The sequence below is a fragment of the Canis lupus genome, chromosome 12 (genome assembly GCF_003254725.2).
Source record: "Canis lupus dingo isolate Sandy chromosome 12, ASM325472v2, whole genome shotgun sequence".
Taxonomy (NCBI): domain Eukaryota; kingdom Metazoa; phylum Chordata; class Mammalia; order Carnivora; family Canidae; genus Canis; species Canis lupus.
This window is the reverse complement of record NC_064254.1, coordinates 5,103,178-5,131,170: the sequence shown is the minus strand read 5'-3', so window position 1 is coordinate 5,131,170 and position 27,993 is coordinate 5,103,178. Positions and strand designations below refer to the sequence as shown.

General features: G+C 42.6%; 1 protein-coding gene and 1 long non-coding RNA gene across 2 annotated transcripts in view; one reads left to right on the top strand and one right to left on the bottom strand.

The window, feature by feature from the left end:
- On the bottom strand, positions 1 to 27,536 carry LOC125752203 (uncharacterized). Its single transcript, XR_007401114.1, has 3 exons — positions 26,930 to 27,536; positions 25,333 to 25,457; positions 1 to 1,179 (listed from the first exon to the last, which is right to left on the bottom strand). It is a non-coding gene; the product is annotated as an uncharacterized LOC125752203 (long non-coding RNA).
- The window catches only part of SRPK1 (SRSF protein kinase 1), a 94,043-nt gene continuing 73,796 nt past the window's right edge, over positions 7,747 to 27,993 (top strand). Inside the window, 2 exon segments of the mRNA XM_025418559.3 lie at positions 7,747 to 7,895; positions 7,898 to 8,408. Of these exon segments, the coding sequence (XP_025274344.3) occupies positions 7,820 to 7,895; positions 7,898 to 8,408 (587 nt within the window). The 5' untranslated portion in view covers positions 7,747 to 7,819.

Genomic DNA, 27,993 nt, shown 5'->3' with positions numbered 1-27,993 from the left:
GATAAGCTACTGTGACAGTAAAATGGAATAGAATTACAAGTTAAAGGAGAAAAAAAGTAATGTAAAATTTCTTGTAGTTAAAGTAATTTTACTTTTTTTGCTTATATTAATGGATAGATGCAGGTATCAAATTGGCATTCAAAGCTGATGTAACACTTGTATTTCAAAGTGTCAACTTCCTTTCCAATTTGTATGCTTTTATTTAATTTTCTTGCCTAGTGATCCTGGCTGGAACCTCCAGTACAACACTGAATAGAAGTGGTGTGAGTGGACATCCTTGTCTTATACCTGATCTTAGGGTGAAGACATTTAATCTCTTACCGTTAGATATGATGTTAGCTGTGGGGTTTTCACAGATGCTCTTTATCAGATTGAGGAGGCACCCTTCTGTTTCTAGTTTGTTGAATGTTTTGCATGGTGGTAGTTTAAAAGTTATTTCAGTGAGCAAGGGTGCAAAATGTTTGGAAGTTCAAGTTGAAGCTCCTTCGATGCTCTAGCCCTGCTATATCCACAGCAACAAGAATAGTCCTGTACATAGAAGAGGCCCAGCAAACAATTGAGGAGCAAACTTCCCTATCGCTCCCTTGGCATTTTATTCTCCAGTGATTCTATGGTGTCTCTGCTCCCCCTCGCCCCACCCTCCAATACCATGCTGTCTTATCTGGCTGGAGTTTTCTTTCTCCTCTTTCTATTCCCAGCTGACATCTATTCATGCTCTCCACCGCCATCCAGGTGTCATCTCATTCAAGAGATGCCTCTCTCCTCATCCTTCCTAGGACCTTGAGCTGAGTGGGCCTCTTTTTTGTGCTCCCACACATTAAGCACTGTGTGAATTATTTATTTATATGTCCATCCCCCACTAAACTAGGTGATATGGTGTGTAGCCAAGAGTGTGGATTCCAGAACCCAATGGCCTATATTCAAAACCCTGCCTCTTCCTTGCTTGCGTGAACTTGGTTGTGCCTCAGTCTCCTCATCTGCCAGAGAGGGTGATAATAACACCTATTTTTGGTAGAGTTGTTTTGACAGCTGAGGGACAAATAGTAATTATTATATGAGTTAGCTATTAAGTCCTAGAGGGCAAGGTGTTGGCTTTTTTCCTTCTCTGCTTCTCACGGCCCTGGCCTGCAGTGGATGCTCAATGAATGTTCATCACGAGGGTGATGTGGTGAGAAGTATCTGAAAGAAAGAAAAGCAAAATGGATTCAACATTGCATCGCAGGTAGAAATCAGAATTCAAGTGCATAAGTCATATTTCTATGTTTTTCCTATACTGCCTTTGCTCTGAACCTGAGATTGCCAAGCTGGAGAAATTAGATCGCTCTCATTACGTGCTTCCTCTCCCTGGGGTCCCCTTAGAGAGTCTAGGAGGTTTATGCCTTGCTCAGAAAATAGGGAAAATACGTTTGATCTTCAGTCCGTTGTTTTTATTGTCCAAGTCTGCATGGCTCCATGAACATATTTAGTATAGTGGAGCATCTTCGCCTGGCCTGGCAGCCTCAGAGGGGCACTCTACCTCATGTTGTTTACAATCTTCCTTAAAATATTTTGACATTCCCCATTGGAATCAAGGAAAGAGAAGCATAGTCTAGGTGAGGATGTTTTTCCGGTACTTACAGAAACTTAGAAAGAATTCAATGTATCCCTGTTTTGGCAACTCACCTAGAGGGGATGTGTTGTAAAACTTTTTTAATCCATTCCCCTAGGGATGGACTCTTTTTTTTTTTTTTTTAATTGGCATTTTTAAAGAAATGAATCCACCTTTTCAAAATAAAATACTTGGGCATATGAAAACTTTTGACAAAGACCGGATAACATTTGTAGATGCTAGTTACTTATAGTTACACCCAGGTGCGGCTTATATTCTAATCTGCAATTCCCAGGCCAGGAGTAGTTTGCGAACATTCTAATCAGAAGGTGGCTTCAACAAAGGGGTTCAGAGTCATCGATTACATAAATTCTGCCAACAGCAGCTTTAAAAAAAAATAACATCCATTACACAAATTAATAGGCAACTCATCTCACAAGTGGAAACCTGCTTCTAAAAAAAAAAAAAGGAAACCTGCTTCTGCTGACACCTCTGGTGTTGATCAGGATTGGAATAGCATAATGAATTATACAAAAGACCCTCTCTCTGGTTCCCTGATGCCTACTCTGCGGGTGACAGAGTCCTGCCTCTGTGATAGTTACCCCATGGGGAGGGAGGGGAGCAGTAAAGCTTTCACACAGTGGCCAGAGCATCCAAGAGGACAGAGACCTCAAAGAATGTACATAGTCACAGGAGCTGTTTTTGTGCCTGCTTGCAAACAAATGTTTGACAAATGTGTGTGTGCGGCAGATTTTAGTCTGCAACTTTTCATATGCGGGAGTGAGGATGTGAGGCAGACAATTCCTCATCCCTTCAAACTTCGCTGGAAGGTATCGTTAGCAACAAAAAAGAATGCAGAGTTGGATGTGATCAGCTCAGGCCAGCTTGCAACGCCTGGCTCTCTCCCCAGAGCACCTCCAGGAAGCAGAGCAAGGGCTCTACCTGTCTCTGGAACCACGGATCTCTGTAACCTCCTCATTGCTAGAGCATCTCCTCTCTCCTCCAACTTTGCTGCTGTGGACAGAGCATCCAAGAGGACAGAGCACGGAGACTGCAAAGAACTCATTTAGTTCCCCACTCCACCAAACCAAAGTTTTTATTCTTTTATCTCTCCTACCTCCTCTCCCCGACCCTTTGCTCCAGCACAGTTTCCTTGTGAAGCTTAAGCTTTTATGGGGGGAAAGAAAAAAAAGCCAGAAAGGGGATTATCTCCAAGCAGCTTTGGTTCTCAAGCCTTTTCAGGGACCAGGGAGCCCAAAAGGCTGGCTTACTTTGCTTGGAAAGTGCTAGCCACTTTGGGTGTATCATGTAGACTGCCCAGACAGGCTGTGCTGGATATTCTCTGTTTGCCCCTCCAGATGAACCCTCCACCCTTCTCCACCCTCCCTGTACCCTGGGAGGCTGGCTTGCCCAGACTGCATCACCCAGGCACCCTTGCCTTCTAACTTCCAGGTGGGTTCAGTCAATGGGAGGCACTAGTCTGAGAGGATAAGAGGAGAAAGAAATTGGGCATTTCATTTCCTGCTAGGCAGTGGTTATGTCCTTTTATCTTTTATTTATTCATGAGAGACACAGAGAGGCAGAGACATAGGCAGAGGGAGAAGCAGGTTCCCCACAGGGAGCCTGATGTGGGACTGGATCCCAGGTCCCCAGGATCAGGCCCTGGGCTGAAGGCGGCGCTAAACCGCTGAGCCACCGGGCTGCCCCGCCTCACTACAATTCTGATATGAGTTGAATTGTGTCCCCTCCCCAACAACAACAGAAAAGATATGTTGGAGTCTTAACCCCTCCCCTCAGTACCTCTGAAATTGACCTTATTCTGAGATAGGGCCTTTACAGAAGTAACCAAGTTAAAGGAGATCCTTAGAATGAGTCCTAATCCAGTATGACCGATGATCTTATGAAAGGAGAAATTTGGACACAGTTTGAGACATACATAAAAGAAACTAGAAAGAGACACAGAGTCCTCTAGAAGCCAAGGAAAGAGGACAGATCCGTCCCTCGTGGTCCCCAAAAGGACCCAGTCCTACTGACACCTGGATTTCTAGCCTCCAGAACTGTGAGATCATAAATTTTTGTTGTTTAAGCCACCTAATTTGTGGTACTTTGTTTTGGCAACCCTAAGTTGACCAACATAGGTATTATTGGGTTCCGGTTAACACCTCCACCCCTTGTCCCTTCAAGCCTAGGAATGTCAGTCCCTGGATGCCTCACCATCCCTTCTTCATTTCTCTTAACCTTACCCACATCTCAATCCTTTTTTTTTTTTCACATCTCAATCCTTTCATTCAATTCCCTTCGTTTGTTGAACATGCCATGTGTTTCCTGAAACTCAGCCTAGAATATAATTGTTTTCCCAATATAGTTCACAAAACTATGTAAGATTCTGTTGGGGTTCTCCAATTATGCAGACATCTACTAGGAATCTGCAAAATAAAGCATCTGATACAGTTCCACTTTCTTCCGTTGTCTGTTTCATCTCACAAATACTTTGGTTTTAATTCAGATCAAAACTTTGGACAAAGAATACAAATTTGTGGTAACCAAAGCAGGGAATGTTGGGTTTAATGAAATATATGTCCTAGGGATCCCTGGGTGGCGCAGCGGTTTGGCGCCTGCCTTTGGCCCAGGGCGCGATCCTGGAGACCCGGGATCGAATCCCACGTCAGGCTCCCGGTGCATGGAGCCTGCTTCTCCCTCGGCCTGTGTCTCTGCCTCTCTCTCTCTCTCTCTCTCTCTGTGACTATCATAAATAAATAAAAATTAAAAAAAAAAATATATGTCCTAAACCTTAGGTGATCACATTTCAAAAACTTCAAAGACGCATTAAGGAAGATCCAAGGGAGTCTTCATAAATAAACTCCTGGGGAATGGGATCTTTTCAGAAATTAAATTCTGGCACTGCTTCATTCTCCAAATAATTCTACTTTTGAAAGAACTTGAGCAGGGGCGCCTGGGTGGCTCAGTCAGTTAAATGTCTGCCTTCTGCTCAGGTCATGATCTCAGGGTCCTGGGATCTAGCCCTGCATCAGGGTCCAGGCTCAGTGGGGAGAGTGGGGAGCCTATTTCTCCCCCTGCTGCTTATGCATTCTTTCTCTCTGCCAAATAAATAAATAGAATCTCTAAAAATAAATAAATAAATAAATAAATAAATAAATAAATAAATAAATAAATAAATAAAAGAACTTGAGAAAAACAGTTGTTCAAGAGGGATATGCATGTAAGAATGGCCACCACTTGAGGAGGAAGGGTGAAGTCCAGAGTGGCACAAGCCCTCTGAAACTGGGGATGAGAGGGTGGGGAGTAATTTTTAAAGTTACTTTTAAAGCAAGAAGCACAAAAAAGGCAGAGGCTTTTTTTTTTTTTTTCAAGTTTCTATTTAAATTACAGTTAATTAACATACAGGGTAACATCAGTTTCCGGAGTAGAATTCAGTGATCCATCACTTGCATGCAACACCCAGTGCTGGGTGCAACACCATCACAAATGCCCTCCTTTTTTAAAATTTTTAAAAAATTTTTTATTTTTATTTTTTATTATTTTTATTTTTTTTACAAATGCCCTCCTTAATACCCCTTTCCCATTAACCCCCCACCCCACCTCCCCTTCAGTGACCTTGTTTGTTCTCTATAGTTAAGAGTCTGTTTCCGGGTTTGCCTCCCCCCCACCCCATGGTCATCTGTTTTGTTTCTTAAAGGCATAGGCTTTAGAAAGGGGGGGTACAAACTAGCTCATATGAACAACTACACAGAGTTTAGAAAAAGTGTGGAGAATGAAGTACGCTGAAAGAATGGGGGGAAAAAAACAAATGAAAAAAGGGCGAAATGGTCAATTCAGGGAACTTAATCCAGTGAACATGACACCGACTTTGGAAAAATTCTCAAATGGGTTGTTAAATAGTAAGCTCTTAGAGAAAGAAGCAATGATTACTCCGAGCCAGAATAGGTAGGTGAATTCATGCCAAGTTAAACGAATTTCCCTTCCGATGAATCTGCAGTAACCTACTTGGGTACTAGCACAGCTTCACGTTGTCCCTCTCATTGTTTTCTCTCTCTCGTCCAGAACTTTCTCATAAACTGCACATCACTTATTCTTTGATTAGACAGATATTTAAGCCCCTTAAGTGCTGGATACTATGCGAGGCACTGAGGATCAAGGAAAATCCAGGAAAGGAATCAAGGAAAATTCAAAACAGTGTCCTACCCTCATAGAGTTTACTTTCTGGTGGAGAGTACTTTGCCAATCTGGGACTTTTTCTCAGCCACTGCAGCTTTCCTGTCTTTTCTGAATCACACGAGGTTTTCCCAAGCTAGTGGAATCCTCAGGTTCCAGGGGTTCACTGTCTGCCCCAGCTCTCCTTTTGTTCTCAAGTAGAGTGGAGAGGAAACTGGGATGCAGTTTTCCTTGGCCAACAGGTGCTGTCCTCTTTGGCAATATGTCCAGAAATGTTATCATTCAGGTTCCATGCAACAGATATTAATTATCTAAATTTTGAATTTGGCAAACCTGCATTTCTGGCCTCACATGCCACTTGATCCACTTCAGTCGTTACCAGCCCCCGCCCCCGCCTTAGGATTCCAAACCTGTGCCTTTTTGCTCAATTGATTTTCTCATTCAGAAATGCCTAACATCTCCTTCTCCATCTATGGAAACCCTTACACATTTCCCAAGACCCACTTCAAAAGCTGCCTCCTCCCTGGCTGGATTTAATTATTTACTTTGCTCAATAAAATCCCGCCCAAGTCCCCATGCTTCACTTGCGCAGTACTATTATACTTTCATCTTCCCTTCTTAGTCAATTAATTACTTGTCCGTCTTCCCCATAGAGTCTAACTTCTTTCAGGGCAAAGGTCTTCAGAGCTGCCACCTGTCCAGCGTTAGTGCTTTACAACACGGGTTGGCCTAAGCCAAGAGGGATTGAAATAGTTGAAAAGGATCAACAGAAGAATAGTATTTCATGACACGTGAAAATTACACGAAATGCAAATGTCAGGGACCATAAATAAAGCTTTATTGGAACACAGCCCCTATTTTCTATTTCCCTTTTGAGCTCCAGGGGCAGAACTGAGTAGCTGAGAAAGAGATCCTATGGCCCACAAGCCATAATGTACTATATGGCCCTTTACAGAAAAACTTTGCTAACCTTGTTTTATGATACGGGTTTGATGATTGAATCTTTGCATCGGGACATCAAGATTGAGTACACATCCCCTTCAATTTTTAGTTTCTTTGTATGGTGGAGGTAATATTTTGCTTTTAGGTTGTCATAAATATCAAATGAGGTAATGCGCTTACAAAAGTATAAAGACATCCTAAGATATAACTATATTTCTCATGTACTGAAAAGATGAAGTGTTAAAATGAGAAAACGCTGTTTTTATTCTCCCCATTCCTTCCCTTACAGCCTTCGTATAAACTCGAAATTTCAAAAGAAAAACACACTTTTAAAGTTTTCACTTTTTATATATTTTTTAATTTATGATAGTCACAGAGAGAGAGAGAGAGGCAGACACAGGCAGAGGGAGAAGCAGGCTCCATGCACCGGGAGCCCGACGTGGGATTCGATCCCGGGTCTCCAGGATCACGCCCTGGGCCAAAGGCAGGCGCCAAACCGCTGCGCCACCCAGGGATCCCAGTTTTCACTTTTAGAGTGAGGAGGGAAGGTCACAGGCTCCCTCTTTCCAGTCTTCTGCGTCGCTCCAACTTTTCCTTCTTCCTCATTTACAATCCCCCCCCCCCCCTTCTTTCTTTTCTTTCTCTCTCTTTCGTCTCAACAGACCCTCGCGAGAGCTCAGCGAAGAAACTGGGGCAGGCCTGACCAAATCCATTTTACAGACCAGGAAACTGAGGCGGACTCCGGGTGGCTGCGGAGCACTGACTCAGCACACAGGGAACCCTCAAAGCCACGCGGTCCTGCTCTCCTGAGCGGCAGCCGCCCCGCCGGCGGAACGAACCTGACCCCGCCAGGCTTCCAAGCCGGTTCTCCGCACCTGTGCGGCATTCACGGCGGAGTTCTTCCCTCCTCCCCGCCCCCGGTCCCGTACAGCCCCCCCCTCTCCTGGCGAGCAGGTGGTAGGCTCCGCGCTCACCGCGCAGGCGCGCGCCGTCGTGGGGCCGGGGCGGGGCGGGGCCTGGAGGGCGGGGTGTGCGCCGGCTGGGTTTTGGGCCGCGGCGGGAGCGGGAGTCACCGCCACTCGAGTGCGCAGGCGCCTGGCGGTTACCGGTCTCGCCATGGAGCGGAAAGGTGAGCGGTGGAGCGGCCTCTGCCACGAGGGGCAACGGCCGGCGGGGCGAGGTCCGGGTCAGCGCTGGAGCCCCTCCTAACCGCCGCGGTCCAGTCCCCGGGCGTGCGGCGCCCCCCCGCTGAGGTGGCGCCGCGCCTCACTCCCCGCCTCTGGGCTGCCGGTCCGCGCCCCTCAGCCCCGGCGTCCTTCCGCGCCGGCAGCCCTCGCCCCTTGTTCCCCGCCAGGCCGGCCCGCGTCCTGGGGCAGCTGCAGGGCCCGACGCTCGGCGACCCGGGCAGACCCCGGCCCGCCGGCCCCCTGACCCGGCCCGGGCCCCCGCCGGCGCCCCCAGCCTGGGCGCTGCTGTGCACCCGGGGGGCCGCCCGCCGCCCGGCCGAAGCCGCGGCGCTCGCCCCGGAGCCGCCCTTCAGGCAGGCCCCGCACCCGGGCCTCGCGCCCCTGCTGGGTCTCCGCCCTCACCTTGGTCGGCTCCTTTCCTCCACGGTCGCCCTTCATCCATCCCTCTCTCCTGCAGTGCTTGCGCTCCAGGCCCGAAAGAAAAGGACCAAGGCCAAGAAGGACAAAGCCCAAAGGAAGTGAGTCTCGTTCCTTCTTTGGATTTCCTCCCGCACCTCCTGCCCTCTGGTTTCACCTCTTGAACGTGCGCCGGGTTGGGGCGCCCCGCGGCCGCATGGCCTCGGAGTGGCCCCGGAGGGTCGCGCCTCCTGAACCGTGTGGAACGGAGCTGGTGTTGCTGAGGGCCGGGCCTGGGTCTCAGCGGCGCCGGGCCTGCTGGACAGGGCTGTCGGAGGAGGACCGGAGCCCGTCCGGTGCCTTAGCTCCCCAGCTCCCCCCGAGTTTGGGCCTCCCGGCGGGGCTGGTTGATCCTGATCAGTTTGTGGACTGTGGTCTCTTCCCTACCTGCTTCCCGGTGTCCTAACTGGACCCCTAAGTCAGCACGGTAGGCCGTTGGGAAGTTCTTAAAGTGAATTTTCCGCATTGGGGTCTGCCCGCCGCACGCCGTCTTTTGTAGACGAGGGCATGGAGCTTTCCCCCTGGGTTAAGTGCGGGCGGACCACTGAGGACACAGCCGGCGGCTGGTGCTGCTGCTCTTCTCTCCAAACCCTAAGTCCTCGCGCTCGGTGCGGATCCCTGCTGGAGTGGGCCTCACAGTAGTGACGGGAGAGCCCTTTAGCCACACCGCTGGTGAATCTGGTTTGGGGTGTTAAGTGCCTCAAGTCCGGTTTTATCAGCAGGATGCGTAACCGTGGTTTAGCGCTACTGTGGGAAACACAAAAGTTGGTCACATCTGAGAAACGCCCGGTAGAGGGCTCCTGCCAGCGAGGCTTAGTCTAAAGAACTTTAGCTCAAACCAGCGTTTACTTGCCGAGGGTCCTGAAAGTTGTCTTTTAGACAATTTGGATTGAAGGGGGGAAATGCATTATTTTCTTGACCCTTTTCCATTTACTTGTTGAATACAACTTCATTCTTGAGCTGGTAAAAGGAGCAGTTTCTGAGGTTTTCCTAGGTTACCTTTCTGAATGTTCCCACATGCGGGGTGTGTGTGTAAGTGTGGGTCTTGGTGGCTACCTAATGTTTGAGATGAGCACGTAATGACTTTTATCAATGTAGCTAACGTGGTAGGTGACCTCACCGCTTGCTCCATTTCTGTCAACTGTCTTACGAAATTTTTTATTTTGTAAGGTGCTTGGTAGGTAACCTATGCATTTAAATGTGAGTTTATCTACATGTGTTTGTGTGTGTTTGCCTCTTGATTATCCACATATGGATTATTCCAAAACTAGTTGTTTTTTTTTGAATTTTTATTTATTTATGATAGTCACACAGAGATAGAGAGAGAGGCAGAGACATAGGCAGAGGGAGAAGCAGGCTCCATGCACCGGGAGCCTGACGTGGGGTTCGATCCCGGGTCTCCAGGATCGCGCCCTGGGCCAAAGGCAGGCGCTAAACCGCTGCGCCACCCAGGGATCCCCCAAAACTAGTTTTTAATCCCAGGTTGGTTTAATGGAAATAGCTGAGGAGCTAACCTGGTTCTTGTCTCCAGTGGGAGTGTAAATGTTACATTTTTTTTGTATGTGCCTTAGTTTTGTTATTCCCTCTGGAGCTGATGTGAATGTTATAAAACGTTTTATTTTCTGATGTAGGGAGATGGTAATTTCATTATTTTCTGTATTGTTTAGGAATGATGTGTCCTGGTCTCTCCACTTGGAAATTAATTTTGTATTAACCTGAATAACTTGTCATTTGGGAGGAAAATATATCTAGGTGATACTCATTCATTAATTCATTCATTCATTCAACATGGGGCTTGAACTTACCACCCTGAGATCAAGAGTCGCGTGCTTTACCAACTGAGCCAGCCAAGCACCCTGATAATATATTTTTAGCACCAGATATTCATTACTTTTGGATTATCTATTTAGACGTATGCTTTATTTCTAAAGCCAAATATATGTGTTTTGGATTATCTGTTACTCCTTCCTTCACTGCTGGATAATTTGTGTTCATTATTTACATTCACAAAAGCAAGTGAATAGCACAGATAATCTAGCAGTTGTTTTACTGTATATTTCATCTTGTACAGGTTCTATGTATATGAAACTTTATGTAAATGAATCACCCTTGTTTACTTGTAGTTTCAGAGGTGTTTTATTTTTGTCTTCAGTTAATAGTTTTTCTTGACAATTTTACCTTTCTTATTTTTTAAGTAGCTGAAATGTCTAATTTTTTTTTTTAATATTTTATTTATTATTTATTTATTTAAGTCACAGACAGAGAGAGAGAGAGGCAGAGACACAGGCAGAGAGAGAAGCAGGCTCCATGCACCAGGAGCCCGATGTGGGATTCGATCCCGGGTCTCCAGGATCGCGCCCTGTGCCAAAGGCAGGCGCCAAACCGCTGCGCCACCCAGGGATCCTGAAATGTCTAATTAACTTAGGTTAGAATACTGTGTCAGAAGTTCAAGTCCCACCTAACTCTAGTAACTTGACTTTGCTCCCTGACTTCTGACTGCATTCCGGACTTCCAGTCATTTTGCAAAAGCAAGCTAAGATTAGTATCTTTTTTTTTTTTAATTTTTTTTTATTTATTTATGATAGTCACAGAGAGAGAGAGAGAGGCAGAGACACAGGCAGAGGGAGAAGCAGGCTCCATGCACTGGGAGCCTGATGTGGGATTCGATCCCGGGTCTCCAGGATCGCGCCCTGGGCCAAAGGCAGGCGCCAAACCGCTGCGCCACCCAGGGATCCCCTAAGATTAGTATCTAATCTAGTTGGTTACTAGATTAGTCAGGGAGAAGGTCTGAGGAAGAAGTATGCCATAAATTTGGTCTTCAAAGTGAGTCAGATCTGGTTTGAATTATGATTTTGCCACTTTTAGCAATCTGACCTTGGAAAATTTAGTTAAGGAAATGGTCTTCTATGTTGTTATGACTGGTAGTTTAGTCATGGCAAAAACTGATTAAAAAGTTACAGAAGCTAAGCGTTTATTTATTTTTATTTTTTTAAGATTTTATTTATTTATTCATGAGAGATACAGAGAGAGGGAGAGGCAGAGACACAGGCAGAGGGAGAAGCAGGCTCCATGGAGGGAGCCCCACATGAGACTCCATCCCGTGTCTCCAGGATCCCGCCCTGGGCTGAAGGTGGCGCTAAACCGCTGAGCCACCCCGGCTGCCCAAGTTAAGCATTTAAATGAAGAATTTTAGAAAACTTAGGAGTACAGCTGTAACCACATCTTAGTAATTTAGTCAGTCATGGTGTGGTACCAGTGGAAAGGATTTCAGTCTACTAATTTCGTAGATCTTTTTTTTTTTTTAAATTTTTATTTATTTATGATACTCAGAGAGAGAGAGAGGCAGAGACACAGACAGAGGAGAAGCAGGCTCCATGCACCCGGAGCCCGATGTGGGATTCGATCCCGGGTCTCCAGGATCACGCCCTGGGCCAAAGGCAGGTGCTAAACCGCTGCGCCACCCAGGGATCCCTAATTTCGTAGATCTTAAAACTAGAACCTACATACATGAAATAATATGTCCACGGAGCTGGAGCTGTTTGTAGTTGGATCAGAACTGGGATCCAGGGCTCCTACCTTCCAGGTCAGTGCTCTCTAGTATTTCCTTTGGGTTCTTTCACTGTGCTGAAAGATTGGACTTTGGGGATTTCTAGTCTATTTTGAAGAATTTTGTCTCCATTTCACTTTTTCAGACACTGTACTCTTTACCAACATATATCTGGGTCTGATATATCCATCCCAAAGGCCTCAGTACTAACCATTGCTATCTCCAAGTGACAGTTCCTTTTGATACGTCTGGGAGGACAAACAAGGTAGAAACTGAGCAAACTGGGTCTTCTTAATAAAGTACCTCAGGATGCCTGGGGTAAAGTTTTAAGTACCCTTTCATGGCCTACTGGCTAAAAGGGCACAATTCTCTGTTGTCTTTTGGTCATTTGGTTTTCAGTATATATACACTAATAGGTGTGTGCTTTTATCTGCCATAAGCTTTTATAATTTAACACATTTTATGTTTGCTTTTGGCATTATTTCTATGGAACATAATTCCAGAATGGATTTCTTATCTAATGATTGTATTACTTAGCTTAGGATGTTTGGACAGTAATTTTTAATTTCTTTGCAGTTAAAGAACTTCATGGGTTTAGTATAAATTTGGTAGTAAAATTATTTGACCTGGAGAAGTGATTTTGCTCATATTTGATCTATGGAGTCAAAGGAGAGATGGCTTTATTTCCTAATTTTCCAAAAAAATGAAAAAAAAAAATTAAACTAATTGTTACATTGAAAATTAAGAAGAAAAGATGGGGACACCTGGGTGGCTCAAGTGGTTGGGCGTCGTCTGCCTTCGGCTCTGGACGTGATCCCGGGATCTGGGATCGAGTCTTGCATCGGGCTCCCTGTGGAGAGCCTGCTTCTCTCTCTGCCTATATCTCTGCCTTTCTCTCTCTCTGTCTCTCATGAATAAATAAATCTTTAAAAAAAAAAAAAGATGGTTGAAAATGTCTAACATTTTTATCTAGTTAGTAGAGTACATAAACTTGAAACTTTTTTTTTTTTAAAGATTTTATTTATTTATTCATGACAGTCACACAGAGAGAGAGAGAGGCAGAGACATAGGCAGAGGGAGAAGCAGGCTCCATGCAGGGAGCCCGACGTGGGATTCGATCCCGGGTCTCCAGGATCGCGCCCTGGGCCAAAGGCAGGCGCCAAACCGCTGCGCCACCCAGGGATCCCGAAACTTTTTTTTTTTTAATTAAATGGTTTTGGATGCTTTTTACACTTAACAATGTACCTTGGATCAGTTCTTTATAGTATAGCCTTACTATTTTTTTTTTTTAAGTCTGCCTCTTTCATGAGGCTTAGAAATGATTGTGTATGGGGCACCTGGGTGGCTCAGCTGGTTAAGCAAGCCTCCGATTCTTGATCTCAGCTCAGGGCTTACAGGTCTTGATTCCTTTTATTTTTTAAAGATTTTATTTATTTATTCATGAGAGACACCGAGAGAGAAGCAGAGACACAGGCAGAGGGAGAAGCAGGCTCCATGTAGGGAGCCTGATGTACGACTCAATCCTGGGATTCCAGGATCACGCCCTGAGCCTAAGGCAGGCGCTAAACTGCTGAGCCACCCAGGGATCCCCACAGGTCTTGATTTCAAAGTCGTGAGTTCAAGCCCTGTGTTGGGTTCCAGGCTGGGCATGGAGCCTGCTTAAAAAAATTTTAAAAAGAAGAATAAATGATTCTGTATCATGACACAGTGAGTAGCTTCATCTAGTATTCCATCATTCTGTTAATTGGTATATCATTATTTATATTAGCGCCTATTAATAAACATTATTTTTTTAAAGATTTGTTATTTATTCATGAGAGACACAGAGAGAGAGGGAGAGGCAGTGTCAGTGACACAGTGCCTGTGTCAGGGAGAAGCAGGCTCCACGTAGGGACCCCGATGTGGGACTCGATCCCAGGACTCCAGGATCACGCCCTGGGCCGAAGGCAGGCACTAAACGGCTGAGCCACCCAGGGATCCCAAACATTTATTATTCATATACTCAAGACAAAAATGGAATCATTGGGTATACTTTTCCCCCCAGCTACCATAGCATTAAATATTCCACATCCTTTTCAGTGTTCTAGTATACGTTGTTTCTAGTTCTTCACAATTCATAGTGAAGATGAATAAGCTTTTGGATAGCCATTGCTCATGTCAGTGATTATTTACTTAGGATAAATTCTTAGAAATGATATTACTGGTATGTACATTTTAAAGGTTTTTAAATTTGGAGCGCCTGGGTGGCTTAGTTAAGCATCTGCCTTCGGCTCAGGACCAAACCCTGAGTCGGGCTCTCTGCTCATCGAGGTGTCTGTTTCTTCCTCTCTCTCTAACTCTCCCTATTTCTCGTGCTCTTTCTCACAAATAAATAAATAATAAAGGTTTTTAAATTTATGTCATCAACAAAGTTTTCTCCAGAGACATTAACTAGTTTAATTAGGAATTAACTAGTTGGATTTTCCTAGTCATTAAACAAATAATTTTTGAACATCTCCCATATCCCAAGCAGTTTTCCATCCCTGTAATATGTCAGTGAAGGAAGAGCATCTTTGTCCTTGGAAACTTTATTTTCATGGAGGTGGGGGCAGAGAATAAACAATGTACATAATAAGTAAATTACGTGGCATGTAAGGCAATAAGTTGGAAAAATAGAGGAAGATAAGGCAAATTGAGAAGTGGAGAGGAGGGTGCAGTTTAAAATAGGGTAATTGAAGCCATACTGAGAAGATAACACCACGTAGGGAATGAAGGAAGACTGTTCCAAGCAAAGGGTTGGAAGTGGGAATATTCTTGCACATCCTGCTTGGCCAGTAGAACTGGGCAGTGTTACTTAAAAAGTTTCCCAAATTTGGTAATTGATAAGGTATCTTGTTATAATTTCTGTTACAATAAGGTGGGCCATTTCTGAGATGTATTTATTGGCCTGCTCCTATCTTTTACCCATTTTTATATTGGATTGTTGATCATTTTCTTGATCTTAAGAGCTGTTTAAGAATATACCTTTTGTCATGTGGCAGATTTATATTTCTCAGAATGTTGATAGCCTTTCTGATTTCATTTATAGTGTGTTTTTTACATACATTGATTTTTTTTTTAAATGTGGCAAATCTTTTTTTTTTTTTTTTTTTTTTTATGTATGTATTCATTCATGAGAGACACACAGAGAGGCAGAGACATGGGCAGAGGGAGAAGCAGGCTGCATGCAGGGAGCCCGACTTGAGACTATCCCAGGCCGCCAGGATCCCGCCCTGGGCTGAAGGCGGTGCTAAACCCTCTGAGCCACCAGGGCTGCCCCAAATCTGTTTTTTCCTTTGCTTTTCATCTGAAATTTTCAGTGTCAGTTATCATTAAATAAAGTTTTATATTTGTGATTCCATTGAAATATGTGGTTGCAAAATTGGATTTCTAGAATTGCAGTTGTCAGAAATCGTTTCTTGTCCTCTTTTCTTCCTTAGTAAGTTTATATAATGTTGGTAAATTTTGTTTACATTAGTCTTTCTGGTATAATGGAGAGTCCATTAATAGCAGAGGCTTGCCAGAATACTATGTTCCTTTAGAATATTTGAAACAGGCAATTTATGGAAGTGTCAAAGTGGTGGGTACTTAGAAACTCCTTTATGAAAAATGAAGAAAAGACAGGCTAGTCAACTGGACTCAGTTTTTACTATTTTTTTTTTTTTTTTTTTTTTGACATGGTGAGATAACTGTGGCAATGTTTTTTTCTCCTCCATCTTAGGGAGACTTCTTGCTCCATGTTCATCTGATCTTCTCTATCACTAATGGGAGATTAAGGACTCCTATATTGGCTAACGTATTATTTTAATGCTTCTCTGACTGTAACTGAATTAATTCCATACAAGTAAAAAAAATTTGGATAGCCAAGAGGGTATTTTTGAACTCATTTCCAGTACAATGCAAATAATGATTTAGCTAAGGTGAGAAGATAACTAGATGTATTTGTAATCTTGGAGGGCTTTTTTTTCCCCATTGAATTTGAGATGCAGTTTTTTATTTATTTACTTATTTTTATTTTTATTTTTTTAAGATTTTATTTATTTTTTTATTTATTCATGAGAGACCACAGAGAGAGAGAGAGAGAGGCAGAGACACAGGCAGAGGGAGAAGCAGGCTTCATGCAGGGAGCCTGATGTGGGACTCGATCCCGGATCTCCAGGATCACACCCCGGGCTGAAGATGGCGCTGAACCGCTGAGCCACCAGGTCTGCCCTATTTTTTTTTTTTTTTTTAAGATTTTATTTATCCATTCATGAGAGACACAGAGAAAAAGAGAGAGAGAGAGGCAGAGACACAGGCAGAGGGAGAAGCAGGCTCTGTGCAGGGAGCCTGATGGCAGGACCCGATCACGGGTCTCCAGGATCACACCCTGGGCCGAAGGCAGCGCTGATCCACTGAGCCACCTGGGCTGCCCAGTCAGTTTTAAATTACACCATTTTATGTACCACGTAGGAAAAATACTACCACTTAAAACTGATCATTCACTGTAAGATGCATCTTGATTTCAGACATATGGGTATGGTTGGGAGACCTATTTGTGTTTGAATTTGTGAAATGCAATACTTCCAATGAAGGGCTTGGCAGCATTTTGTCTTTTTAAAAGCTTTATTGTGGAAATTTTCAAATGTATACAAACAAGAAAATGGCAAAAAAAAACCCTTGTGTAACCATCTCAACTTTAACAGTTACCAACTATGGCTGTTTGATCCTTATTCCCTTCTACTCCCCCTATTTTATTTTATTTTATTTTATTTTATTTTATTTTATTTTTAATTAATTAATTAATGATTATTTATTCATGAGAGACACAGAGAGAGAGAGGCACAGACACAGGCAGAGGGAGAAGCAGGCTCCATGCAGGGAGCCCGATGTGGGACTTGATCCCGGGTCTCCAGGATCAGGCCTTGGGCTAAAGGCAGCGCTAAACCGCTGACCCAGGCTGCCCCCCTTATTTTATTTTATTTATTTTATTTTATTTATGTATTTTATTTTTTTTATTTTTATTTATTTTTATTTTTTAAATTTTTATTTATTTATGATAGTCATACAGAGAGAGAGAGAGAGAGGCAGAGACATAGGCAGAGGGAGAAGCAGGCTCCATGCACCGGGAGCCCGACGTGGGATTCGATCCCGGGTCTCCAGGATCACGCCCTGGGCCAAAGGCAGGCGCCAAACCGCTGCGCCACCCAGGGATCCCTGTATTTTATTTTTTATTATTGTATTTTATTTATTTTTTTCCTGTATTTTATTTTATTTTATTTTTTTAATTTTTATTTATTTATGATAGAGAGAGAGAGGCAGAGACACAGGCAGAGAGAGAAGCAGGCTCCATGCACCGGGAGCCCGATGTGGGATTCGATCCCGGGTCTCCAGGATCGCGCCCTGGGCCAAAGGCAGGCGCCAAACCGCTGCGCCACAAAGGGATCCCTTTTTCCTCTATTTTAAAGCAAACCCCAGATATCATATCATTATGTAAGATACAGACTCTTAACTTTCTTCTTCTTTTTTTTTTTTTTTTAAGTTTTTTTTTTTTTTTTTTTTGACAGAGAAAGAGCACAAGCAAGAGGAGTGGCAGGGAGAGGGAGAAGCAGGCTCTCAGCTGAGCAGAGAGCCTGATGGGGGCTCAGTCTCAGGACCCTGGGATCATGACCTGAGCCCACGGCAGTTGCTTAACTGACTGAGGCACCTAGGCACCCCAACTCTTTAATTTTCTAAACATAGCTACAGTATTATTTTCACACTTAAAAATTTTGAACCGGTAGCCCCGATGGCGCAGCGGTTTAGCGCCGCCTGCAGCCCAGGGCGTGATCCTGGAGACCCTGGATCGAGTCCCACGTCGGGCTCTCTGCATGGAGCCTGCTTCTCCCTCTGCCTGTGTCTCTGCCTCTCTCTCTCTGTCTCTATGAGTAAATAAATAAAATCTTTAAAAAAATTTTTTTGAACCACGGTCTTTTTTTTTTCCCCCAAAGATTTTATTTATTTATTCATGAGAGAAGGCAGAGACCTAGGCAGAGGGAGAAGCAGGCTCCCTGTAGGGAGCCTGTTGTAAGACTTGATCCCAGAACTCCGAGATCATGCCTTGAGTTGAAGGCAGATACTCAACCGCTGAGCCACCAAGGTATTAATATCAAATACCCAGTCAGGGTTCAAATTTTAATTTTGTTTGAATCAGGATTCATAAGGTCATTCATTATATTGCTATTGTTTGAAAAGTCTTGGTCTTTTTGTTTTGTTTTGTTTTAAGATTTTATTTATTTATTCATGAGAGAGAGAGTGAGAGAGGCAGAGACACAGGCAGAGGGAGAAGCAGGCTCCATGCAGGGAGCCTGACATGGGACTCGATCCTGGCTCTCCAGGATCATGCCCTGGGCAGAAGGCGGCGCTAAACCGCTGAGCCCACCTGGGCTGCCCTCTCTTGGTCTTTTTATCTATAGGTTCTTCATGTTTTTTTTTAATTTTTTTTTTTCTCCTGCCATCTTGTTTTTGCTAGACTGCTTCATAGATGATGATGTATATACTTCTACTAGGAAACACCTGCTGTCTGGTTAACTTTTTGTGATGTTAGCGACCACTGATTATTGCCTAGATCCATTTTATTTAGGGTTGCAAAGTGTTAATAATTCTGTTCTTTAATTTATTAATTGTATTGTTCTGTAAAGAGAAACTTTATCTCCTCCCTTTGGTTACTCAGAGAGACACTAAATATATGTAAGACGCAGGGTATATATTTGATAATTTCTGGTTTTCATATAATTAGAGTCCTAGCATCCTCCATAGTGATCAATAAAGATTTATTTTTTTTAACATATTTTATTTATTTATTCATAAGAGGGGGGAGCAGAGACACAGGCAGAGGGAGAAGCAGGCCCCACGCAGGGAGCCCCATGTGGGATTCGATCCTGGGTCTCCAGGATCACGCCCTGGGCTGAAGGTGGCGCCAAACCACTTAGCCACCGGGGCTGCCCTATTTTATTTTTTTTAAGATTTTATTTATTCATGAGAGGCACAGAGAGAGAAAGAGAGAGAGAGGCAGAGACACAGGCAGAGGGAGAAGCAGGCTTTATGCAGGGAGCTGGACCTGGGACTCCATCCCTGGTCTCCAGGATCACACCCTGGGCTGAAGGGGGCGCTAAACCGCTGAGCCACCCGGGCTGCCCTAAAGATTTATTTTATTTTTATTTTTATTTTTAATTTTTATTTATTTATGATAGTCACAGAGAGAGAGAGAGAGAGAGGCAGAGACATAGGCAGAGGGAGAAGCAGGCTCCATGCACCGGGAGCCTGATGTGGGATTCGATCCCGGGTCTCCAGGATCGCGCCCTGGGCCAAAGGCAGGCGCCAAACCGCTGCGCCACCCAGGGATCCCTAAAGATTTATTTTAATATAAACTCAACAGATTTAAACATTTGTGGTTCAGTCCATTGTAGTTATTTTTTTTTTTTCCTGGTACAACTTTATGGAGGTACAATTTATATACCATGACATTCACCTGTTTTACATGTATAATTTAGTGGTTTTTAGTTTGGTCAGAGTTGTGTAACTATCACCATGATCTAATAAATTTGAAACATTTTCATCACCCCAAAAAGAAACCTGTACCCATTAACAGTCACTCCTCATTACCCCCTAACAGTATTCTACCTCCAACCCTAGGCACTGACTAATCCACTTTGTGTCCCTAAATTTGCCTAGTCTGAACAGTTCATATAAATGGAATCATACTAGTAAGTGGTCTTTTATTTATTCATGACAGAGAGAGAGAGAGGCAGAGACACAGGCAGAGGGAGAAGCAGGCCCCATGCAGAGAGCCTGACCTGGGACTGGATCCTGGGTCCCCAGGATCACACCTTGGGCTGAAGGCGATGCTAAACCTCTGAGTCACCCGGGTTGCCCAGTATTCATGTATTTTGTAGCATGTATAGTTATTTTTAGTGATTGTCCCTTCTTTGGCCAGTTGGAGTCCCTTTGCAATGGCCTAGCCCCAAAGTCCATTTGACTCAGTCTAAGGCATCTTTGATAACTTTTTTGCTATCTGGTATGACAATTTGTTCATATTTACCTTGTGGTACATTTTCTGCCTAGACCAGGAAATAGCCCTTTCTCTGTGAAGCTTTTTAGTGGGAAATGGCTTTTCAAGATCACAATCTAGGCACTTCATGACTAACTCAGTAGGAAGAAACACTTTGTTTCGAGGCCTTATTTGTGATTGGAGCTAGAAAATAAGTTGTGTTTTTTTCTTTTCTTAAAAAAAATAATGAGTTCATGTTATACTTAAAAATCAAAATAAATGACCCAGGGACTTTTCCCTTAATCTTCTTTGATTTTACATCTCCAGTCTCTAACAATGAAAACCCCTAGTTTTCAACAGTGTCTACATGATTAACTTGTTTTCCTTTTCCCATAGTATAAATACAAAATAGTCTCAGAATGACAATGCCAAATCTACCACCAGCAATATGATTATTGAGGAAAGCTAATGGTTTGTTGTTGTTTTATTGTTTTAAACCTTAGGGTATATTTCCCTAAGGGTATAGTCAAATGGCTGAGTTTTTTTTTTTTTTTTTTTAAGATTTTATTTAGGGATCCCTGGGTGGCGCAGCGGTTTAGCGCCTGCCTTTGGACCAGGGTGCGATCCTGGAGACCCAGGATCGAATCCCACATCAGGCTCCCGGCATGAAGCCTGCTTCTCCCTCTGCCTATGTCTCTGCCCCTCTCTCTCTCTCTCTGTGTGTGACTATCATAAATAAATAAAAATAAAAAATAAAAAAGATTTTATTTATTTATTAATGAGAGACACAGAGAGAGAGGCAGAGACAGAGGCAAAGAGAAGCAGGCTCCTTGCAGGGAGACCTCGATCCCGGGTCTCCAGGATCGTGCCCTGGGCCGAAGTCAGGCACTAAAACCGCTGAACCACCCAGGCGTCCCAAATTAACTGAGTTTTAAAGTTACTTGGGCCAGTTCCTTCCTGTGTAATTATGTTACTGCCTGGTTAACACAGATTTATTTGTCATTTTACATCATCTTCGGCATTTTTCCCCAAAGATTCCAAGTCTTACAGAATTTGGGTCACCTGTGTTCTTAATTTAAAATGAATATTGTGGGCAGCCCGGGTGGCCAAGCGGTTTAGTGCCTTTCAGCCCAGGGACTGATCCTGGAGACTCAGGATCGAGTCCCACGTTGGGCTCACTGCACGGAACCTGCTTCTCTCTCTGCCTGTGTCTCTGCCTTTCTCTCAGTGTCTCTCATGAACAAACAAAATCTTTTAAAAATAATGATAAAAACAAAATGAATATTGTATGTAATTTGTAATTGTGTTGATTTATTTTTAGAATGTGGCTTAGAAGCATACTCTGAGTAAGCCAAAAGAGGATAGTGATTATTAGAATGTGTGGAGTAGGCCTCCTCCTTTATATCTGAAGAAGAAAAGACTTCTTAGCACTCGTCCTGTGAGATGAGCCCAGTGTAACCAGATCGTCAGATTTTGTTTTTTCTTTTTTAAATATTTTATTTATTTATGAGAGACACAGAGAGGCAGAGACATAGGCAGAGGGAGAAGCAGGCTCCATGTGGGCAGCCCAGTGTGGGACTCAATCCTGGGACTCCAGGATCAATGTGGGACTCAGGATACCCTCAGCCGAAGGCAGAAGCTCAACCACTAAGCCACCCACATGTCCCATCTTCAGATTTTTCAACAGACTCTGGAAATCTTTGTTTTCATGTGATTCTCCAGATTATTTGTTTATAGCTATTTTGATTATTTTTTTCTTTTTCAGTCATTGTAAACAAAAGTTCAGGGGCAGAATTTGGCTTCTAGTCTGGAGTTTGTAATCTCTGCCATAGATTCTGAACAGGATGAGGGTTAGGCCTTAATAGGCCTAGGCTTAATGCTATCTCAAGTACCCTTTCCTAAAGTTAGAGTAGACACAATTGTGGAAGAGCCCTGTGGTTCTGTGTACTCTTGCTGGAGAATTAACTTTGGGAATTTGAAAAAAACCCATGATACCAGCTGTGTAGACTGGAGTATCTAGTTTTTCAACTCTTTTGACAAAATGATTTCAGAAAGTTATCAGAAGCCACAAAATAAGTTAAATATACTTTGTTCCTTTGCAGAGAAAATTCGTCGCACTGGACACAAAAGTCGGTTGGCAGGAGCTAGCTAAATAAAAATCATGTTCGGGGGATCCCTGGGTGGCTCAGCGGTTTGGCGCCTGCCTTTGGCCCAGGGCAAGATTCTGGAGTACCGGGATCAAGACCCGCATCGGGTTCCCGGCATGGAGCCTGCTCCCTCTGCCTGTGTCTCTGTCTCTGTCTCTTTTCTCTCTCTCTCTCTCTCTCTCATAAATACATAAATAAATAAATAAATAAATCTTAAAAAAAAGAAAAATCATGTTCATTTGTCATGATGTGCTTTCAGTTGTGTAGATGAAGATTAAAGTCAGGTGTAATGTGTTGCTCTTGGGTAATATGTTTATTGGTGGCTTAAATACTTTGGACAATATGGATGGGTATTTTAGGATAGCTTGTAAAGAAGTTTGAGAATGTTTAATACATAGGTTTTTTTTTTTAAATATTTTTTTATTTTAAGTAATCTCTGTGCCCAATGTGGGGCTTGAATTTAGAACCCCGAGATCAATAGTTGCATGCCCCACCAACTGAGCCAGCCAGACTCTGCTTACTACATATTTTTACTACTATATATAGAAATTGTAACCAGTAGTGATGTACAAACATCAATGCCATTAAGTTTGGTGTTGGTAGGTACCATGAGCCACGTTGATGATCTTTGTGTATTTAATTTACTCAAATTCTAAAGTTTTTGTTCTGAGTGGCTAGACATTTTTTGAAAGGCTGCCAGAACTTTGGAGGTGATTTTGAGAACCTTTGTTTCCTGAAATACCAAGGTAGTCTTATTTTGTAACTGATTATAAATGTAATTTATGGCAACTGTATCTTCTCATTCACTTTGCCTTTAATTGTGGTGCTGTTCCAGTTTGTGAATGTTCTTGAAAGTCCTTTTAACCAAGGAGTTTGATCAAAGATGTCAGGTTCTTTTTACAATGTGAGCGTGATGGCGAGGTCCCTTGATATTCCTTTTCCCTTCGACACCTACCTGTGCCTTTGAGAATAGGTTTAACAGAAGTTGTATTTTGCATTTTTTCTTTGCTAATATTATTAATAGTACAATGTGATTAAATTAGGTGACTTGTGCTCATCATGTTTCTAAGTGGAAGGTTAGAAACATGTATTCATGGTACACGTTCTCTTTACCAAAAAGAGCTTGTCCATTTAAATCACACAGTCCTGGGTTCCAGCTTTCCTTCTACGCCATTGCTGGGTGAACTTGGACAATGTCATTTGACTTCCCCTGAGTCTGACTTGGCTTATCTGTAAATGCTGAGATTCTGAGGGTGAAGTTGCATATGAGTGCCTAGCCTAGCACTAACTAAAGTGTTCTGGTGGTTACTTCCTTCCCTCCTCATGCTTTCTTCCTGACCTTAGGTGATTTTACCTTTTGACTTTTATGTGACATTTCTTACTATTATTCGTTATCAAACAAATGGTTTTAACTTCTCTGTTGGTGTTTCCTCTATATGAATCTCTAAATATAAAGTCTAATTTGGGGTATAATTGCCTAAAGATTGGGGTTCATTTATATTTAATTAATACTTGATAAACTTAGGCACTCAAACTTTTATTTTGATGGTACCAAACCCTAGCTCCAGTTTAGGATTCCTGAGTTGAGATTACTACTTGAATATGTCTCAGAAGTTAAGTTCAGCTTGTCAATTTGCAAAAGAAAGAAATAGCTGTCAGGAAAAATATGTATGGAAAAGTAGTGGGAGAATTTGAGTTCTTATTGAACTCTACTGTGTTTAGGTGCTGTAACTTAAAATAGTATCTTATTAAATTTTTGCATCAGATCAGGTACTTCAGAAGAGATACAAAGATGATTTCAAGTAGGGTCAGCTCTTCTCAAGGGGAGATGAGCATACAGACAAGATTTTCTCTTTGTATTAGTTTCCTAGAGTTACTGTAACAACGTACCACAAACTGGGTGTCTTAACCCAAAGAAATTTATTGTCTCACAGTTCTGGGGGCTACAAGTCAGAAATCAAGGAATCAGCAAGGTTGATTCCTTCTGAGGGCTGAGAGGGAAGGATCTGTTTTAGGCTTCTGTCCTTGTCTTGAAGATGGCCATCTTCTCCCTCCGTATCATCTTCCCTCTGTGTGTGTCTTGATTTGTATCCAAATTTTCCCTTCTTAATAAAGACATTGGTTGTATTGGATTAGGGTTCATCCCAAGGACTTCATTTTAGCTTGTTCACCTCTATAAAGATACTATCTCCAAATAAAGTCACATTCTGAGATACTGGAGGCTAAGCTAACTCGGCGGGGGAGATACAATGCAACCCGTAACACAGTCCCTAGAAGACAGTTCTCTATATTAGATGATCCTACAATTATTCATTCCCCATAAGTCAAAAGAAATGAAGACTAAAGTTTACAAGTAAACTAGAGTTGCTAGGGTGCTTTCTCTAGTCAGCTTTTTAGTTTGTCTTTTGAAGCCAGAACTAAATCATTTATAAGACCGAAAACCCAGTATCTTCAAATCAGTTCTTCCTCCTGGATTTCAGTTTTATTTTGATCAATTCCAGATTAAACTCCAGCATCTCTCACCTCTTCACTCAAATGTCACAATCCAATTTGAAATAATGACAATCTACTCTGTCCCCTTGCCTTAATTTTTCTTCATAGCCCTTGTTGTAGTCTGGCATTATAGAACATGTATCTCCTTGAGATACATTGAGATAGGACTTTGATGGGACTTTGCTGACCCAACTTTAGTTATTCATGGCAGAAACTCAAGAACCAGATAGATTCAGATATTGAGGGCTATTTTTTGTTACCCCATGCTCAAATGTAAACATGATGAAGACCGTGGACTACTACTTCTTTTTTTTTTTTTTGCTCATGGCTGCATTTCCAGTGCCTAGAAAAGTGCCTGACACAAATACTTAGTAAAAATTAGTTGGCTAACGAACAGATGATTGCTTATTTGTTTTCCTTTATTCCTACAGGCAGTGCTAAAATTTATGTATCAGTCCCCTGTACTAAGCATAGGATAAGCATATAAAGTCTATGTTCTCTATAACGTAGATTTTTTTTCCCCCGTCCTCTCTTTATCCACTGGGCTGAAGAACAAAGCTTCCTGAATTTGCGGTTTATCCAAAGTCCTGGAGCTCTGGTAAACTAAAGAGCCAGGATCAAACCTAAGTCTCCTGGCATCAGAGGCCTTGCTTATAACAACTACCTTTCCAGTGTCTCCTGTATCTTTGGTTTCTACTTCTGTTACCTTTTACCACCTTGACCAAAGAATTTTTCTAAAGCGCTGTTTTTATAAGGTCCCTTTTGCTGCTTACCTGTTTTGATGACTTCCACATAAAATAAGTCAGTGCTGGGACATTTAAGATTTAAGGCTCTTTGCAGTCTCCTTCCATTAAGGGACTGGTTTGGGGTGTAATGGACAAACGAAGTGTGGTAATACCTAGGGATGAAAGAGAAGATAGATACATGCCTTATGTGTATCCCTTTTCTAGGCATTTGGGATGCAGACATTGAGCAAAATAAAGTCTGTCCTCATGAGACTTATATTCTGGGATCGTGGGAAGGAAGACAAGAAAATGTCAAGTGCTGAAGAAAAATAGAGCAGGGTAAGTGGGTGGAGGGGAGAGCATGCAGCCACCTGCTATTTTAAATAGGAGTGTTGAGAAAGTTCTCTGAAAAGGCAACTAAAGAGATATGGTCAGAGATGGGTTTGGGGGCAATGAAAAATTGGATCATGAAAGGCTATGTAAGGCCGTTGTGAAAGCATCTGTTTTGAATGTAGTAGTTGCCTGGTATTGGTGCTTTTTTACAGATCAGTTGTGTTTTTGTTTTCTAAATATAATGAAGTCTAAAATGCTGTCTACGGAAAACCAGGCTGCTGGGATTGGGAGATCGATCACAGAGTGCCATCTACTGGCTGTTTATCATAGACGTGGGTGAGCCTTCCAGACAACTAGGCTCTACAGTAGTTTTGCTAGCTCAGTCATGTAAATGGAAAATGTGTATGCCTGAAGAAAACTTTTGTTTTTGAACTATTTAAGAGTTAGTTACAGACATTGACCCCCATACTCCTAAATACTTCATGTATTGCCTTAGAACAAGAATGTTCCCTTATATAACCAGAATAAGAAATAAAACATTGATACAGTATTAATACTTAATTTGGATCTTTTTCAAATTTTGCCAACTGTCCCAATGTCTTTATAGAAATAAAGTTTTTTTTTTTTTTTTCCCTGGCCTAGTATCTAACCCAGGAACATACATTGCATTTTGTTTTTAAGTCTCTTAAAACTAGAATAGTTCCGGGATCCCTGGGTGGCGCAGCGGTTTAGTGCCTGCCTTCGGCCCAGGGCGTGATCCTGGAGTCCTGGGATGGAGTCCCACATCGGGCTCCCTGCGTGGAGTCTGCTTCTCTCTGCCTGTGTCTCTGCCTCTCTCTGTGTCTCTCATGAATAAATAAATAAAATCTTAAAAAAAAAAAAAAAACTAGAATAGTTCCATAGCCTGCCTTTGTCTTTCCTAACATTGATATTTTTAAAGAATATAGGGGGGATCCCTGGGTGGCGCAGCGGTTTGGCGCCTGCCTTTGACCCAGGGCGCGATCCTGGAGACCCGGGATCGAATCCCACATCGGGCTCCCGGTGCATGGAGCCTGCTTCTCCCTCTGCCTGTGTCTCTGCCTCTCTCTCTCTCACTGTGTGCCTATCATAAATAAATTAAAAAAATTAAAAAAAAATGTTTAAAAAAAAAATAAAGAATATAGGGTATTTTCTAGAATGTCCTTCAGTTTGGGTTTGTCTGTTTCTTCATGATTCAGGTTATGCATGTTGGTACCACCTAAGTAAATTGTATCTTCCTTGGTGCATCACATCAACAGACACATTATATCTGTCCCAGTATGGGTAGTGTTACCTTTGATTGCTTGGTTAAGGTAGTGACTACCAAGTTTCTTCAGCATGTTTTTCTCCTTTGCAAATCATAAATTCTTTGTGGAGAGATACTTTGACCTGTGTAAATAACTTTTTCCTCATTAAAAATTCACTATTTTAGTATCCTTGTTGATTCTTGCCTAAATCAGTTATTATGACAGTTGTAAATGGTGATTACCAAATGATTCTCCCATTTCCTTCTATAGTTACTGGTCAGCATTCTGTTACTACAAAAAACTTTCCTCCTTCCGTATTCAACATTGGTATGATCTTAGGGAGTCTGTTTTATTCAGTCAATTTTAATCCAGTACCATCATTATTTGATGCTCATACTCTTTCATATTTGGTCAGTGGGAGCCTCTTCAAGCTGGCACCTTGTCTTTCAACAAGTCTCCTGCATTCTTTTTGAGCACTTACATACTTTAGCACAAAGTGTTCGAAGTTCATCTTGTACTTTGTGTGTTGCAACCCTGGGATCAGTCCTTTCTCTAAGGAGCCCTGGTTCCTTTTAGTAAAGATTGGTATTTAGAAACCAATATTAGGGTATGATTTTAAGGTCCTCAAAATTTTATGTTGTACAGTATGTTGGCATACTAGTAGGTTTCTGTGACATCACAGTCAGTTCTTTATTTCCAATGAAAATCTCAGGTGGCAGAACCTGTGATGATCTCACACCTTTGGCATTACTCTACATTTAGTAGGCTACTGAAGCGATGGTAATTAATGTCGTAGCGAAGCTCCATATTTCTATTCTTGAAATAGTACATTGTAGAATTTGTTATTAATAAGTCCTCTAAAATATTGAATACATGAAGATTCATTTAAATAATAATTAGTTCTCCCTAAATTAATACATAAATGTCCTATCTAGTGACAATATTCTGTGAAGAACTAAAGCGGATTTTAAACTTCATGGAAAAATACGAATGTAAGAATAATAAAAATTGTGAAAAGTGTAATAGTAAGGGGTGCCTGGGTGGCTAGGTCAGTTAAGCGTCTGCCTTAGGCTCAGGTCATGATCCCAGCCCCACATCTGGTTCCCTGCTC